This window comes from Sus scrofa, chromosome 8 (genome assembly GCF_000003025.6).
Source record: "Sus scrofa isolate TJ Tabasco breed Duroc chromosome 8, Sscrofa11.1, whole genome shotgun sequence".
Taxonomy (NCBI): Eukaryota; Metazoa; Chordata; class Mammalia; order Artiodactyla; family Suidae; genus Sus; species Sus scrofa.
Window position 1 is genome coordinate 114,299,725 of NC_010450.4, and position 18,885 is coordinate 114,318,609.

Consider the following 18,885-nt stretch of genomic DNA (forward strand, 5'->3'; position numbering starts at 1 on the left):
AATGGTAGCATGTGAATTGTTTACCAACCCTCCATTCCGAACTCCTAAGAGCACCCATGTTTCCCCTTTACCCTTAAATGCTGCTTGGCTATTTTAAGGGCGGAAGGTTAGATATGTAGGGGTTAGATATGTAGACACTAGTTCCTCCCCTGGCTTGTGATCTTTTTTTTTGGTCCTTTTCTTAGGGCCTCACCCATGGCCTGTGGAAGTTCCCAGGCTAGGGGTCCAATCAGAACTAACGCTGTCGGCCTCCATCACAGCCACAGCAATGGAGGGTCTGAGCCTGTCTGCGACCTACACCACAGCTCACGGTAGCACTGGATCCTTAACCCACTGAGCAACACCTGGGATCCAACCTGCATCCTCATGGATACTCGTAGGGTTGGTTAATGCTGAGCTACAACAGAAACTCCTGTTTTTGTTTTAAAGGAAATTTCCTGAAATAAAGGGTTTTATATGTACAGGTTGCAGGTTGTAAACAAATGCATTGTTTTCTAATAACTGCCTGTGTCTCTGGAAATCCTGATGAATCCCAAATAAAATGGATAGCTCATGTGTCAGGGATTTCATGTTCTGTTGTCCAGATATCTTGTCTCACTTTGAGGTGGTTTTGATCCTTCAGATGTTTAGTAGTGGTTTTGGAAACTAAAAATATTTGTCCATAGATGTGCTCGCAACTGGCTGTGTCTGCATTTTAAAAACTCTTTTTGTGTTCTCGATAGAGAATTCCCTCTACAGAGAATGTGCTTCCTCTGAGCACGTATTCCTTGTTCCTGTTGATTCACTCTGTTTGTGTTAATTCCAAAAACACGTACTTTATGTACCGTTTTAGAAGAGAAAAACAGTAGCAGCCTCTTTATTTTGCTTCCTGTTAGGCATCAGAAGAATTTTATATGTGAATTATGAGGCTAGAATTCACTTTAGAATAATTTCTAAGTATGAATTTTGAAAAGTGTAGAATTTTATGAAATGCTTGTAATGAATAAAAATTTCACACTTAAATAATTTTGAGAGAATGTTAATTATAAAGATCAAGCATATTAAAATATGATGTAACTTAGACTAGTTTCTCAAAATAAGAAATTCCCCCTCTCTTGGAAAAGAAAGTGATTATAGCCTCTATGTTCATTCATGTAATGCAGCACATTACAAGAAATGCATTCATCCTAAAGCTGTGGCGTTGTTAGTGTACAAAACATTAAAAGATAACTTGGTTGGGCTCATAATATAGATAGTACTCTTTCATGCCCAAACTCGTTCTCTTGGAGACACTGAGATTTGCTTAAAAACTGTACATTTGGTTAACTTATGGTGTGGTTGGAAGGAAATAGACATGATGTATAGAAACATTTGTTGGTTCTCAGTTCTTTGAACAAATTCTCTTCAGAGGGAGCAGATTCACATGCCAAGTGCACCCACCAGTGTGGTGGCATTCTAGAGAAGGGTGGAGGTAAGGCGGGGGCAGACCCAGCCTTGCACCGGGAACATCTCAGTGGGCAGGGTGCACTGCTGCTCTTCATTAGTATTTGTGGGCTGACTCTAGTGATGCTGGCTAGGAAACCAGCTAAGAATGCCCTGTTGCATCCAACAGAGATCAAAAGATTGAGTCTGTTGGTTGTATTCCTCTGACCCTCCAAAATTGTTGACAGCTATTAGCAGTAAATCAGGGGTAGGAGGAGAGTAGTCAACACCCACCACAACACAAAAAAGGCATCCCATCTTTACAAGGATGTAGGCTTCAGAGATGGCAAAAAAAAAAAGCTTTATGTAGGACTGTTCCTATCAGTGAAATTCTTCTCTTCCCCCGAGCTCCTGTGTCATTTGTTCCCCTATTGTGGATTCTGGTTTTCAAAGTTCTAAGGGGTTCAAGGTGGTGGAAGTGAGGTTTTCAATGTATTCACAGTGATGGGGTTTGAGAAAGTTGGTTGAAAGTTTATTTGTCATTAATAGAAACGTTTAGGCATAACTGAGAGATGTTGAATATCTTAACTTTTTATCTAGAAGTTTATTAACACAGAAAGATCACCTGTGGACCAGAAACCCTTGGAATTGTGAATATGTAATAAAATCATGAAAATAAGAACAATTTGTGTGACAAAATAGTTTCATAACTTAGTTTTCATGGGCAAGCAGTAAAGGTTTTTTGTTTTTGTTTTTCTTTTTGGAGGAGAAGAGTACTGGGATCTGAGTTGAAATACCCGTTCCAACACTTATCAAAATTAACTATTCAACCTTGGAAAAAGTAACTCAGGTTGTCTGGTTCAATTCTCCCATCCGTGAAATGGGAAATAATAGTAATACCTGTCCCAGAATTGTACTGAGGATTCCATTAATAAATTAGAACAGTTCCTGGTATGTAGCAAGTACACTGTAATTTTTATTATTTATTGTGTGTTAAGCACATTGGAAGACAGTATAGCAGGGACTGGGAGTGAGTTTTAACCTCTCCTGAGTCTCAGTTTCTGTACCTGTAAAAGGAGGATAGCGATAGTTTCTTCTACTTTCATAGGTAGGATTGCATGCGGATCAAATGAATTGATTCACATGAACCCCTTTGGACATTGCTGGTATGTTAGCATCCAGTATATGTGAGCCCCTGCAGTTACGTACTTTAAAAGTCATTTGTCACAACAGCCCTGTAACTTTATATATGAATAAATACATTTTTCGTTATTGTTAAACAACTGAGAAGGAGACAAGTTGAGAAATATTAGATAACCTGCTCAAGGTTGCACTGTTAGAATTTGAATGCAGGTCTTAAATACAAAATAATCAGAGATAACTGACCTATAAGCCCCATATTGCTTTCTTGTATCTGTTTTTGGTTTTGAAGATAGTGTGCCTCTAATGTTTTGGGATTAGTGTAAATATTTAATTTCGAGTGTGTTTTATGAAACTTTATCATACTTTTTCTCACAAAACCCTCATGACACCTGTGTAACTTTACACTTTTGTGTAACTTAAGTACGTAAGTTAATTTGTTCCTAGTGCGGAGGATTTAAATTCTTTATTTTACAGCTACAAAAATGGTACCTTTAAGTGCTTTATATGTCCAAGAAGTGAATTGAGCATCTAGGGAGGAGTGTGCACGTCATGCAGTTTTTCCAGCGAAAGTTGATTCTGAATTTGTATTTTCTGGTTGACAGAGTAACAGGCTTTGTACAGACTGCTGAAGCTATCAGTTGCCCTCTAATACGCCGATGGGTGCGGAACGCTTGGGGGAGAATATACAGAAAGGATAGTGATAACCATCTATAGGGTGATTGGTTTTTCTCATTTACACATTCTCTTCACTGCTATTTTATAATTTAAAATGAATGTGTTAAAAGTAATTCCTGGAGTTAGAAGGTTCAGAGTGGACTACTTAAGCTGTTTCTCTTGCTAGACTTTTTTTTTTTTTTTTTTTTTTTTAATGGTTGCACCCAGGGTATATGGAAATTCCCAGGCCAGGGATTGAATCTGAACTGCAGCTCTGACCTGTGCCACAGTAGCAACGCTGGATCCTTTAACCCTGGTCATACCTGAACCACAGGAGTGACAATACTGGATCCTTAACTGCTAGCCCACCAGGGAACTCCTCCTGCTAGATTTAAAAAAGAGTCTTTTCTATTATGTAGTTTTTCTCTTTAGGTGCACAGTGAAATCAAGTATTGTGTATACATTATGTATGTTTGTTTATCATTGCTTTGACTTCTTTGGAAAAATTTAAGACATGCTCTCTTTAGCTTGGGTTTATTAGAAATATTGTTACTACAAGATTGTATAATATTTACATCTACAAAGAGAAAGTAGAGGCAGCCAGTTAGAAGCTCTCTCTCCCCCTTCATCATTATTCTTTCATGCCCTCATGTAGTGCTTATGGTTAGTAAACACGGTAAACAGCTTTTTGCTTTGGGTACCTGCTGCAGGTCTAGAAGGTTTATGAAGTGCCTTATGCTGTGCAGAGTTTGTGCCTAACACTCTCCACTTTTCCTGTGAGCAGCAGGATGCTCAAGGGACAGAGGGCCTTCAGACACTTAGCTGAATGTGGTATGGTAGCAAACATATTTCTTTTATGTCTTTTACTATTTTTTTTCCTTCATGTTTACTCTTCTTCTTCATTCTTGGGTTTACCATGAAAAAGATCAAGAGGCCTTGAACTTACCTATAGGAGGAGCTTGATTTTGGTACCTGATTTAGCAAGTGCTCTTCATCTTTGAGGGAACAGAGTATCAGATAAAGGTAGCAGAATAATTCTTTCTAGATTCGCAGAACCTGGAAGGGATGCTTGAGTGGCAGCACCCAGGCCTTTCATGATGTCATCTAGCTTTGAGACACATATCTGAGTCTGCTTCTTCCCTCCACCAAAGATAATAACATTAAGTCCAAAGAGAAGTTGAAGTTTCTTACCAAACTTTTCCCTCAGGAAAAAAAGTATTTAGTATCCTTAAACACCTGGTTCTTCCATTAATATTTATTTTGAATTACATTTTTGTTGTTTTGCTCTTTTAAAAATGGACTTTAGGAGTTCCCATTGCGGCTCAGCGGTAGTCAACCTGACTAGTATCCATGAGGGTGGGAGTTCAATCCCTGACCTTGCTCAGTGGGTTAAGGATCTGGCTTTGCCATGAGCTGTGGTGCAGGTCACAGACTAGGCTTGGATCCTGCCTTGCTGTGGCTGTAGCTCCGATTCGACCCCTAGCCTGGGAACTTCCGTATGTCACAGGTACAGCCCTAAAAAAGCAACGTAAATAAATAAATATATTACTTTATTTTTAGAGCAGCTTCAGGTTCACAGCAAAACTGAGTGGAAAGTACAGAGCATCAACTCCCATACCACCCCTCCACTCCCCTCCTCACTGTGTGCAACTTATTCCACATTCACCATTCCTCACCAGAGTGGTGTGTGTGTTATAATTGGTGAACCTACACTGACACATCGTTATCATCCATAGTTCATAGTTCACATTAGAGTTGAACGTTTTATGGGTTTTGACAAATGTATAATGTCACTTATGCACCATACATGGGATCCAGGCCTTGTCTGTCTGGGATCAAACCTACACCACAGCAGTGACCCAAGCCGCTGCAGTGACGACAGTGGAACTTTAACCTGCTGTGCTACGAGAGAAATATATAGCCTTTTCTTTTTTAATTTTTTGTCCTTTGTCTTTTTAGGGCTGCAGCGGAGGCATATGGAGGTTCCCAGGCTAGCAGTCAAATCTGAGCTGTAGCTGCTGGCCTGCGACACAGCAATGAAGGATCTGAGCCTCGTCTGTGACCTACACCACAGCTCACAGCAATGCCAGATCCTTAACCCATTGAGCGAGGCCAGGGATTGAACCCACATCCTCATGGATCCTAGTTGGATTCCTTAACCACAGAGCCACGACAGGAACCCCCATTTGTAGCCTTTTCAGATGGGCTTCTTTCACTTAGAAATGTGCGTTTAATGTTCCTCTACGTGTTTTCATGGCTTGATGGCTCATTTCTTCTTAGTGCTGAATAATGAATATTCTCTTGGATGTACCACAGTTTATGCACTCATCTCCTAGGGGACTTCTTGGTTGCTTTTAAGTTGAGGCAATCATGAGGAAGACTGGAATGAATCTCCGTAAGTTTTTGTGCGGATTTAAGGTTTCAGCTCATATGAACACTATGGCTGGATTATATGAGAGTATGTTTAGTTTTGTAAGCAGTCACCAGAATCTTCCAAAGTGGCTGTACCATTTTGCATTCCCACCAGCCCTGAACGAGAGTTCCTGTTGTTCCACATCCTTGTCAGCATTTGATGTGGTTAGTGTTTTGGATTTTAGTCATTCTAATAGGTGTATTCTAATAATGGTATCCTGTTGTTTGACATTGCATTTTCCAGATGGTATATGTCGTAGAGTATTATTTCATATACTTATTTGTCATCTGCATATCTTCTTTGGCGAGATGTCTAGGTCCCTGGCCTATTATCTTTTTAAAAATTTTATTTTATTTTATTGAAGTACTGGTTTGTTTGTTTGCTTTTTTTGTCATTGTTGTTTTGAGTACACCCTTGGCATGTGGAATTTCACAGGCCAGGGACTGAACCAAGGCCACAAGATCCTTAACCTGCTGCACCACAAGAGAACTTCCTGAAGTGTAGTTGATTCACAATGTGGTGTTAATTTCTGCTGTACAGCAAAGTGATTCAGTTATATGTATGTATGTATGTATATATATTTCTTTTACATATTGTTCCATTATGGTTTATCACAGGATATTGAATATATTTCCCTGTTAATATTGAATATATTTCCTTATTGTTTATCCATTCTGTATCTAATAGTTTGCATCCGCTAATCCCAGACTCCCACTCCTTCCCTCTACCATGTTCCCTTCCCTTTGGCAACCACAAGTCTGTTCCCTATGTCTGAGTCTGTTTATGTTTCATAGATAAGTTCATTTGTGTCATAATTTAGATCCCACATATAAGTGATATCATATGGTGTTTGTCTTTATCTTTCTGGCTTCCATCACTTAGTATGAGAATCTCTAATTGCAACCATGTTGCTGCAAATGGCATATTTCATTCTTTTTTATGGCTGAGTAATATTCTATCATATATATATATCACATCTTTTTTTGTTTGTTTGTTTTTTTCTAGGGCTGCACGTGCGGCATATGGAGGTTGCCAAGCCAGGGGTCTAATTGGAGCTGTACCCCCTGGCCTACTCCAGAGCCACAGCAATGTGGGATTCAAACCTTGTCTGTGACCTACACCACAGCTGATGGCAACACTGGATCCTTAACCCACTGAGCGAGGCCAGGGATCGAACCCGAAACCTCATGGTTCGCAGTTGGATTTGTTAACCACTGAGCTATGATGGGAGCTCCAGTACCACGTCTTCTTTATCCATTCCTGTGTCAGTAGACATTTAGGTTGTTTACACATCTTGGCTATTATTAATAGTGCTGCTATGAATATAGGGGTGCTTGTATCTTTTTGAATTATGGTTTTATCCAGATATATGCCCAGGATTGGAATTGCTGTATTATGCCAACTCTATTTTTAGTTATTTGAGGAACCTTCATACTGTTTTCCATAGTGGTTGCACCAATTTACATTTCTAGGACAGTGTAGGAGGGTTTCCTTTTCTCTACACCCTCTCCAGCATTTATTGCTTGTGTTTTTTTTTTTGTTGTTGTTGTTGTTGTTGTTGTTTTTCGTCCTTTTGCCTTTTCTAGGGCCGCTCCCGGGGCACATGGAGGTTCCCAGGCTAGGGGTCTAATCGGAGCTGTGGTTGCCAGCCTATGCCAGAGCCACAGCAACACCAGATCTGAGCCGTGTCTGTGACCTTCACCATAGCTCACAGCAACACCGGGTCCTTGACCCACTGAGGGAGGCTGGGATCGAACCCACAACCTCATGGTTCCTAGTTGGATTCGTTAACCACTGAGCCATGATGGGAACTCCTGTTTGTGTTTTAACAGTACCCATTCTGACCAGTGTGAGGTGGTACCTCAGTATAGGTTTGATTTGCACTTTTCTTATTATTAGTGGTGTTGAACAGCGCATTTCTAATCGGGATCTTTTCTTACTGTTGAGTTTTAAGAATTCTTTGTATATTTTGGGTAAAAGTCCTTTTTCAGATATGCCTTTTGCAGGTATTTCCCACCATTGTGTGGCTTGTCTTTTCATTATCTTGAGAATTAATTTATTTTGAATAAGAAGTTATTGTTGGCACATGCATGAAAAGCCCTCACTCAGTACCAGTTTTTTTGCTTATCAAGGTTACTTGATAGATTTGACTTTTTAAAAAGGTGAAAGTGAAGTTCCTGCCATGGTGCAATGGGGTTAAGACTCTGAGTGCAGCAGCTTGGATCACTGAGGAAGTGCAGGCTTGATCTCTGGGCCAGTGCTGTGAGTTAAAGGATCCAGCATTGCCACAGCTGCAGCGTAGGTTGAAGCTATGGCTTCAATTCAACCCCTGGCCTGGAAACTTCCCTATGCCATGGGTGTGGCCATAAAAAATTAAAGTGATTAAACACATTTGGTAATTTTTCCTCAGTGTATTACGAATGTAAACAGGCTTTATAAAGGTTACTTGAACAGTGTCTAAATTTGTGGTAATGACAAATATATACTTGTAGGATAAATGAGAAAAAGCAGTGTCCCAGTGTGATACAAATGAGTACATGGAATTTGGATAAAATTTCCAGGCTGCGTTTCATAAGAGATCAAAGAGTACTGTTTCTCAGAGCACAGTGGTGGGAGTAGAGCTGACGTGCTTTGGAGTGCTGTGTTACATGACCGAAAATGTGGCTTTAAGTGACACCAGTGATAAAGATACACATGGAAGCTGGAGTAAAATGGTTTCATGATATGTTATGGATAATATTGATTATGTTTAGAGTGCTTTTTTCATTTCTTTGTTTTCAAATTCCTTTTGTTGTTACCCTTACTTGAGGTCACCTCTTCTTTGCAGTTGCCTGATGTTGACATGGGTGTTACATTCTGGGAATTTCTTTCTCACTAGAGAGTGGGACATTATGTTTCATGGTTTCTTATATGGGATGTTATCTGCTTGAGAGCAGACCAGCTGGTCATTGAGAAAAATGATTGGGAGGTGCAGCATTAACCCCACCCCCCGTACTTCTTTTTTAAAGTCTTATTTTGAAATGTTAACTTTCTTCATTAAGATACCCTTTGGAGAACTCTAAATTGTTGAATCAAACATTTAATTGTATTTTTTGTGCATATATAGGATATTGTACCTGTAGATGCCTCTTATGAAGTGAAAGAACTATATGTGCCAGAAAATAAACTTCATTTGGCAAAAACAGATGCAGAAACATTACCAGCATTGAAAATTAATAAAGTAAGTCTTTGTTCCTTTTCATACTGAGTGATTTAGCCTAATATATAGTCATTAGTCTATAGAATTTGTGATTTTATTATTGTGTTTGAGGGCATGGGTGGTGGTGGTAGTTTTGTATATCACAGTTCCCAGGGGCAGGAAATATGTTTAATTCGTAAAACCATATTCCCAAATTACCCTAGCTTTGGCTTGCCTTTAGTCATAATATTTATTTTGAAATATCAAAGAACAAAGATGATGTAAGATTTTTAGGTTTATCAGAAAGAATACGGCTTAGTTAAGATATACTAATCTGGAGTTCCTGTCGTGGCGCAGTGGTTAACGAATCCGACTAGGAACCATAAGGTTGCGGTTCGGTCCCTGCCCTTGCTCAGTGGGTTAAGGATCCGGCGTTGCCGTGAGCTGTGGTGTAGGTTGCAGATGTGGCTCGGATCCCGTGTTGCTGTGGCTCTGGTGTAGGCCGGTGGCTACAGCTCCAATTAGACCCCTAGCCTGGGAATCTCCATATGCCGTGAGAGCGGCCAAAGAAATAGCAAAAAGACAAAAAAAAAAAAAAAAAAAAAAAGAAATACTAATCTATAATAATGAAAATGAAATTTTTTCCTTTAAATGTGTTTCCTAATCCCTTGCCAAAACCCTGCCCCTCCCTTTCTTATAGTGTGAAGAATAATCCTATTGTATCTCTTAGCTCTAATAATCTCATTAGGTGTTTTTCTCAATAAAAAACTGCTTAGCGAGTTGCCTTTGTGGCACAGCGGAAATGAATCCAACTAGGAACCATGAGGTTGCGGGTTTGATCCCTGACCTCGCTCAGTGGGTTAAGGATCCAGCGTTGCCACAAGTTCTGGTGTAGGTTGTAGACGTGGCTCTGATCTGGCATTGCTGTGGCTGTGGTATAGGCTGGCAGCTACAGATCCGATTAGAGCCCCCTGGCCTGGGAACCTGTATATGCCATATGTGTGGCCCTAAAAAGATGACCAAAAAAACTGCTTAGCTAAACTAGATGTGATGACAGTAGAGACTATACTTTATCACTTTGAACTCTTAGGGAATTGTAAATTGTATCATTCAGATATACTTTAAAAATGGAGAGATTTAGGAATAAGAACTTGGACTAGGACTAGAATTTCTCAGCCTTTCTTCAGTGTAGTAAAAATCCCAGACACCCAGGAAGGTGCCAAGTCTGAAGGTAAAGTGTCAGAGAAAAATAAAGCCCCCAAACCTTCTGAGGATGGAGAAAGATTCCTCAAACAGTTATTCAAATCCCTGGTAAGAGTACATTATTGGAGGTGGATTCTGTGATTTGGTCTCTGACCAGAAGCTAAGACATGCTGGGGGAAACAGGCGGGAGAGGTGGAGAATAGAGCCACCCAGAAAGCTGACTGTTGCAAAGGAACAGCAGATTCTGTCACTGACAGACTTTGCATCAAATGAGTACACACACACACACACACACACGCACGTGCACGTGCGCGTGGAAGGAGAGAGGGAGAGAGAGAAACTGAGAAAGAATGACTTTGAATCCAGGTCAGTCAAACTAATCCAGAAAGATTGTAGCTTTTTCTGAATGTGAGCTTTTTCTCAGTACAGTGGTTTGTTCTTTGTACAACAGTATGAAAAGTAATTTATTAAAACAACTTTGGCTACATCATATAGTGTATTAGCTTGGGCTGCCATTAACAAATACCATGGCCTAGATGGCTTAAACAATGGAAATTTATTTTCCCACTGTTGTGTAAGTTTGAAAAGTCCAAGATCCAGGTGCTAGCTCGTTGCTTTCTGGTCAGGCTCTCTTCCTGACTTGCTGTCAGATGCCTTCTCACTATATCTGCACAGGGTGGAGACTGGGAGCTCTCGTGTCTCTCCCTCTGCTTAGGAGGGCACTGAACCTATCGGACCTCTAAGGACCCACTCCACCCTTATGACCTCTATTAACCTTTATCACCTCCTCAGACCTCTATCTCCAAATACATTCACATTGAGGGTCAAGGCCTCAACGTACCACTTTCAGGGGACAGAGTCTCCCTTCAGTCTATAATAGACACCATCTGACATTGGATTCCATTAGAGACAAGTGCTGGCCATTGTCAGAGGTCTCAGAAAAATTAATAATAGGAGAACTTGAAAGTGAAACAGTTTGGTACATGAATATAATTTTTTCCTGCGAGGTAAAGGAGAACACCTTTGCATCATTTGATTATTCAGTGGCCAGCATACTTTGGGACTACATGGTAAGCTGCATCTTACTGCACACCTCTTGGTCAGGTGCTTGATCTTTTCTCATTTGAGAATCACTGCTATATATATACCCGGTTAAAAATGAGCATGGCCAGCTTCCATTAATGATACATAGTTCATCAGTTCTTTAATATTCTGATGGGGTATGCTGGAAATCTTAAAGTTCAAGAGAGAGGACAATGTTTGTAAAATTGATGAGGGACTTTTTTTGGTAAATGTTATCTAAAGTCTGTTTTAGTTTAGGGCAGTGGTTGTCAGAGGGTAGTTTCCAGACCTTCATTATTAGCATTTTCTGGGCATCTGTTAAAATTAAAAATCCTTGTACCCCATAGCAAACCAACTAAATCAGAAACTGAGGGCGTGGAGCAGTCTTCATTTAACAAACCTTCCAGAGTTTTTTAAAACACGTTAGTGTTTGAGGACCACAAGTTTAAGAGATGCTATGCTTAATGGAAATATTGGGAAGCCTAATATTATTTTTGCTTCTTTAGGCCTGCACCTGTGGCATATGGAGGTTCCCAGGCTAGGGGTTGAATCTGAGCTACTGATGTCAGCCTACACCACAGCCATAGCAACACCAGATCTGAGCCACATCTATGACCTACACCATAGCTCACAGCCACACTGGATCCCCGACCCACTGAGCAAGGCCTGGGGTTGAACCTGCATCCTCATGGATACTAGTCAGATTCATTTCTGCTGCGCCACAATGGGAACTCCCTATTTTTTAAATTTATTAAGAAAAATGTGTATTTTCCTAGTGCCCTTTTTGTTTATCAGATTTGTATAATCCATAATCATTCTTGATAAATTTGTTTCCATTGCTTTCAAAATTAAACTCCAAAAAACCATTATTGCTCTTGTTTTTAAGTATGTAAAATAGACTTTCTCTTCACTGTCTCATTTACTAGGTGGATATGCAGTGGGTACAGGTTTTGGCAGAAGGCTGGGCAACCCCGCTGAATGGCTTTATGAGAGAGAGGGAGTACTTGCAGTGTCTTCATTTTGATTGTCTTCTGGATGGTAAGACTTTTTACATTCAGTACATGGAGTATGGAAAAGACATTACACAGTTGCAGGGATTTGTCACTATTTATAGAGACTAGTGGTAACATCTTTTTTTTATAAAAGTAGAGTTGGTTTACAATGTTGGGTTAATTTCTGCTATACAGCCAAGTGATTCAGTTATATATATATGTATATACACAAACACACACTCTTTTCTTTAATATTCTTTTCCATTATGGTTTATCATAGGACACTGGATATAGTTCTCTGTACTATACAGTAGGATCCTGTTTATCCCCTCCATGTTTAATAGTTTACCTCTGCTAACCCCAACCTCCTGCTACACGCCCCCCTCAAGCCTCTCCCCTTTGGCAACCACAGGTCTGTTTTCCTTGTCCGTGAATCTGTTTCTGTTTTTCAGACAGGTTCCTTTGGGTCATATTTCAGATTCCACATATAAGTGATACCATGTGGTATTTGTCTTTCTCTGACTTATTTCATTGAGTATGATAATCTCTAATTGCATCCATGATGCTGCAGATGGGATTATTTCATTCTTTTTTATGGCTGAGTGGTATTCCATTGTATATACATAAGTGGTAATATCTTAATGAAGATAGAATTTTAGGACTAAATTATATCAGTACTGAACATTTCAAGTGTATCACGAGATCTTTTTTCTATTTTTAGTATTCCTGCTAGTGATTTATTGCAGGGAGAGAAGGACAACCTGGGAATTAGGGCTGAAAATGGATTTAAAAACAAATACAGGGAGTTCCCATTGTGGCTCGGGGTAATGAACCCGACTAGTATCCATGAGGACTTGGTTCAATCCCTGACCTTGCTCGATGGGTTAAGGATCTGGTGTTGCTGTGAGTTGCAGTGTAGGTCACAGATATGACTTAGATCCCATGTTGCTGTGGCTGTGATGTAGGCTGGCACCTGCAGCTCCAATTTGGTGCCTTGCCTGGGAACTTCAGTATGCTGCAAGTGTGGCCCTAAAAAGCAAAAAGAAAAAAAAGAAAAAAGAAAAAATTGTCGAAGAAATTGATGTTTAGTATTTTATAATTATATTCCAGCTACCTTAAACTTTGTATACTATTGGTAAGATTCATTTACTACAATAAAGAAAATAATGCTAAACAGTAAAGAACTCTAGTGCCAAATGATCCAGCCATTCCACTTCTGGGTATTTACCTGAAGAAAACAAAAACCCTAACTAGAAAAGATATATGCATCCCTATGTTCATTGCAGCATTTTTTATAATAGCCAAGATAGGGAAGCAACGTAAGTGCCCATCAACAGATGAATGGATAAAAAAGATGTGGTATATATACACGATGGAATATTAATCATTAGTAAAAAATAAACTTGGGCCATTTGCTACAAGATAGATGGACCTGGAGGGTATTATTCTAAATGATTTAAGTCAGAAAGGGAAGGACAGGGTATGTATGATTTAATTTACATGTGGAGTATGAAAAAAAAAAGAGCAAACATAACAGAAACAGATAATAAAGATACAGAGAATAAACTGGACTTTGCCCTGAGTGAGGGAATGAGGGTGAGCTAAGTAGGTAAAGGGGAGTAAGATGTACAAACTTCCAATTGTAAAATCAGTAAGTCATAGGGATATAATCTATAACATAAGGAATACAGTCAGTAATAATGTAATAATTCTGTGTGGTGACAAATAGTTGCTAGACTTATGGTGATTATTTCATAATGTATTTAAATGTTAAATCACTATGTTTTACCTCTGAAACTAATGTAATACTGTATGTCAACTATAATACTTCTGTTAAAAAAAGTCACAGAACCCGACAAAATTTCTACCCTGTTCTTTTGTGTTATTTATGATTTCTTTTAACTGAGGAGTAAAACAGATACTAGAAAATGTAACTCATAATCATTATGCTCCAGAACTTTTGTTCTAAGAATATCAGGATTAAATTGTACTTTTTGATTTTCTTCCTTGGAAATAATGGTAAAGGCTTTGTGGACTGCCTCCTTAGTAATGATTCAGTCTGGGGTGTGATGTAAATTTACCTATTTATTTTCCGTTTTGAACTGTACCTTGTGGTAATTTTAAAACAGCTGTCTAGTTATCACTGATTTTGTTGACACCTTTTGCCCAAAGAAGACATGTCATGGTTTCCCAAAAAGGTATGGTTTCTCTTTGATTTGTAAATAATTTCCACCTATGGATTTCTGAGCGCATTTTATTTTTCTAACCTGTGCATGATGAGTAGCAAAGGAAAACACTTTTTGAGCTTGAAAGGTTGGGAACTGAGAATGTCCCTTTAGGCTCACCAGCAACATATTTTGATTTAAATGGAACCTCTGATTATTTACTGCCTTTGTTTCTTGACCAGTGGTAGCTGATGTTAGTTCCATTCTGGTTAAAACAAGAAAAAAAAAAAGCTTTTTGAAAGTGTTTGTCATCATCTCAAGGATACCCAGGCATACCAAGTACCCTCAAGTATACCTAACCGACTTGCCACTCAAAACGTAGTTATCAGCAGGGGTTTATATTTTTCCTGAAAAGGCCCTAAAGCATAATCCTTTGTTTTACTCATGTATTTTTGGTGGTGTTAAGGCTTAACCACCTGATTCTTCCTTGTTAAACAGTTTCTTTGACTTTTGTGACTCTGTACCTAGAATCACCCTCTGTGATTTTTCCTCACCAAAGACAGTTTCCTGAATGGTTGTTAGTTTTGCTGCACACAATGTTGATGCTCTGAATTTTTGATTTTTTTTTTTTAAACCTCTGAATTTGTTGCTTGTTCGCTGTCCTGATTTTCCATACCAGGTACTAATGGAACGCCATCACTGGACCCATAAATCCTATATTATCTGAGGAGTGCCCACTGAAGTGTGAGCGGTAGATGTAAAGCCTGTTGAGTGATCAAGCTGTATGCTTTACGTTTTTTTGTGCCCTGCAGGGGGTGTTATCAACTTGTCGGTACCTATAGTTCTGACAGCTACTCAGGAAGATAAAGAGAGACTGGACGGCTGTACAGCATTTGCTCTGATGTACGAGGGCCGCCGCGTGGCTATTCTTCGCAATCCCGAGTTTTTTGAGCACAGGAAGGAGGAGCGCTGTGCCAGACAGTGGGGAACAACGTGCAAGAACCACCCCTACATCAAGGTCCTGAATGAACCTTGCTGCATTTTGTCTTGATTTGGCAATAATGTTTGTGCTGAAATGTGGGCCATCCCTTATATGTCGAATCTTCCATTGGAACTGTTAATATTCGCAGAATCGAGACTAGACGTTGTATTGATGTGATGAGCATATGGTCTTGTTGTTTTGGTGTAGATAAATATTTGTTCAGCAAATACGTTTTTAGTTTATTTTTAATTTTTAAATTTTAAAATAATTTTATTGGAATATAGTTGACTTACCAAGTTGTGTTAATTTCAGGCATGTGGCAAAGTAAATCAGTTATACATACGCACCTATCTATTCCTTTTCAGATTCTTTTCCCATACAGGTTACCACACAGTACTGAGTAAATTTCAGTGGGCGATATAGTCCCATTACTCATCTATGCTATATATGGTCGTGTGTATTTATCAATCCCAACTCCCTAATTTATCCCTCTCCCAACCCACATTTCTCCTTTGGTAAACCTAAGTTTGGTTTTGAAATCTTTAAGTCTCTTCTTGTTTTGTAAGTTCTATTGTATCATTTCTGTTAGATTCCACGTATTAGTGATCTCATATGATATTTGTCTTTCTCACTTGACTTAGTATGATAATTTCTAGGTCCATCCATGTTGCTGCAAGTGGCATTACTTCATGCTTTTTTATGGCTGTGTAATGTTCCATTGCATGTATATACCACATCTTCTTTATCCAGTCCTCTTTTGATGGACATTTTGGTTGCTTTCATGTCTTGGCTGTTGTAAATAGCAAATATTTTTAAACACCTACTAAACACCAGACACTGATTTAGGTGCTAATGCTGGGACTATAGGGCCAGTGTGCATGGCAGGCACAGTCTTCACATGCTCGGAGCTTACTGTCTGGTGGTGGAGTAGACACAGATCTTGTACTTACAGGTAGGATGGGAGGGCAGGTTGCTATGGGAGCCCACGGCAGGGTGATTTTATCTAGTCTTGGCCTTTGATTGAACATTATGTTTCTGTTATGAAAGCAGTGACATATTTAATTAGTCTCTCCAATGGGCCTTATGTATTTTATGTATTGTATGTGAAATTTTAGTAGTTTTATTTATCTGGAAGATCGATATAGCATCTGTTTAGATCATGGTAATGTGCTAATCGTCATTGTCTCATGTAGGACAAAAAAACGCTATAGACTTAAAAATTAGCAGATGTATTTCAGAAAATAAGGAGGATGAACTAATGATGGTATCAGACATTTCTTCAGGATCCAAATTCTGTAGTTGTTAATAACAACGTAGCTTACAAAACATGCTTATGTAAATTCTTTGAACTTACAGGATGGGTGGTGTTTCCATCTTACACATGGAGAAATTGAGACTTTATAGGGAATATATATCTTGACCAAAGTTATGCTTAATATAGTTGGGATGAGAGCCTGGTTGGAATCCAAGACCTTGAGTTTTTATGCCATCTTCCATGATCCATAACTCAGTCATTATTGATATGTGTAGAGCTGCATGTACTGTGTGACTCCTACTGCTAGATAGTGCTTTTTATATGAATTCCTTGGAGAAGACATTTTTATAAATCACTCAGTGTATGTGAATGCTATTTATATTTTGTGCTACTTGTATTTGGAGCAATTTGTAAGACTTCATAGCATAGTTAGTACATGGTACACAGCCTTGAGGAACCAGTCAGGCTTGGATAAGAAGGAAATGTCAGAAATAGTTTTGTAGGTTTCTGGAGCAGGAGGAGCAAAGACACGGTGTGTTTGAGAGCTTGCTCATCATTGAGTGGGAGAGTGGACCTTGGGCTTAGCATTATACCTGAGATGTCAAAATTTTGTTTGGTCTTAGTAACGGTTTACACAGATTTATGCTTTTCCAGGCACATTTCTGTTTTTCAGTCCTTACGGTGACCCTTAGAAGTAGACAAGGTTGTTCTCTTTTATCCTGAGGAGTTGTAGAGTGGGTTCACTTGCCCAGAGCTGCAGAGGCACCAGTGAGGAGTCAGGATCAGAGACTGTGTTAGGTCTTCTGTGCCCTTTCCATTGAGCTGCTCTGCCTTACTGGGTACAGAGAGGTGGCAGGCAGGTCTGACAGGGTCACAGACAAAGTGGTGCTTTAAGAAGCTAGCCCTATGGTCTAGAGCAGGCTGTCCTGTTCCAGCTCCACGCTGCCCCCGGAACTGTCATGCTCTCTTTGCAGCTTAGACTGTGGCTGTTGTCTCCTGGCTGCAGTCCTGCCCTGCTTTCTTTCATACCCACTGTAGTCTGTTCTCCTTGGTGCCGCCAGAGCGAGGCTCTTGCCACATAGAACTGAGCATGTCACTGCACCATTTAGAGCTCTCCAGGTGCCTGAGTATGGACTGTGAGGCCCTGCATATGTGGCTCTGGCCTTCTTACTCATCTCTTCCTCTGCTGCTGCCCCTCTCGTTGCTTCAACCTTTCTGACCTTTTAGTCACTTTAGCCTTCTCTTTGCTCCTCAAAGACAGAGCCAGTTTCTGCACCAGGACTTTTTTGTCCCTCTGCCTGAAATACCTTACCTCTGTGACCGGTTCCATTTCATCACCCCAGGTGAAATGTCACTCTCCTCAGAGAGGCCTTTACTGACTCTTTTCTCTTCAATGCCATTCACTCTACTCCTTAGACCCTGTCTTTTCTCTCTAACGTTGGTCACTAGCTGGTATGTCTCTGGTTTCTCCTCTGTCTCACCCACTAGAATATAAGCTCCATTGGAGTAAGATCTTTCTCTCTTGTTTTCTGCTGTACTTCCCAGTGCCTAGCGCAGGCCCTGACACATACATTTCCTCTGTGACTATTTGTTGAATAAATGGTGTGATGGATGGAGAGAGACCTTCTAGGGAGGAGACCAGGCAGAAAGTGACTACACAGTCTAGGTGCATTGTTAGCAGGTAGGCTGAAGCAGTGGGGGCAGGAGCTTGAGCTGTATTGCAAAAAAGGATGAGTCCTAGAGGGTAGTATCTTCTGCTCTCAGAAGGAAGACTAATGAAGTGGAAAGAAATACGAGGTGGTGTCGAGATTGGAAGGAATGAATCTGTGTCCAGCTCCATCATCGTTACTTTAATTGCTCCAAAGTTTAGGTCTGGAGAACACAAGAGGGTGGAGGGACCCAGGGTTACACGTTTTTTCTGTTAATCAACCTACACCAGCAATGAAAAGAATGTTTTTGTTCCTTAAAAAATCAAAATCATTCATTTTTGTTTTGTTTGCCTTTCATATGCAAATACAATAGCCATGTCACAAATCCTTTGTCAGATTATGAAGTATTTTCTAATTGGAAGCATCTCTAATCCAACTTCAGTTGATAAGCCAAACAAACTTACCTTAAGACCTTAAGATGAGAATAGTTTACAGGTGTATTTAGCTTGTGTGAGAGAAATGTTCTTCCTCAATTTTGACCTTGGTTCCTGTTTAAAAAAATATATTTTCTTTCTCTTGCCAATTAGATGGTTATGGAACAAGGAGATTGGCTGGTTGGAGGAGATCTTCAAGTCTTGGACCGAATTTATTGGAATGATGGTCTTGATCAATATCGTTTTACTCCTACCGAGCTGAAGCAGAAATTTAAAGATATGAATGCTGGTAAGAGATGGGCCTGGTTTTCTAACAGGGGACTACTTGGACCCTGCTTGATGGGAAAGTTCTTG

The 18,885-nt window shown here is 39.7% G+C and overlaps 1 protein-coding gene across 3 annotated transcripts in view; it reads left to right on the forward strand.

Moving 5' to 3' along the window:
• PAPSS1 (3'-phosphoadenosine 5'-phosphosulfate synthase 1) overlaps window positions 1–18,885 on the forward strand; it is a 117,251-nt gene that overhangs the window by 47,666 nt on the left and 50,700 nt on the right. For all 3 annotated transcript variants that reach the window (XM_021101693.1, XM_021101694.1, XM_021101695.1), the window contains 4 exons: window positions 8,718–8,831; window positions 11,981–12,092; window positions 15,024–15,229; window positions 18,685–18,820. In XM_021101693.1, coding sequence (XP_020957352.1) covers window positions 8,718–8,831; window positions 11,981–12,092; window positions 15,024–15,229; window positions 18,685–18,820 — 568 coding nt within the window. The remainder of the gene's footprint in view (window positions 1–8,717; window positions 8,832–11,980; window positions 12,093–15,023; window positions 15,230–18,684; window positions 18,821–18,885) is intronic.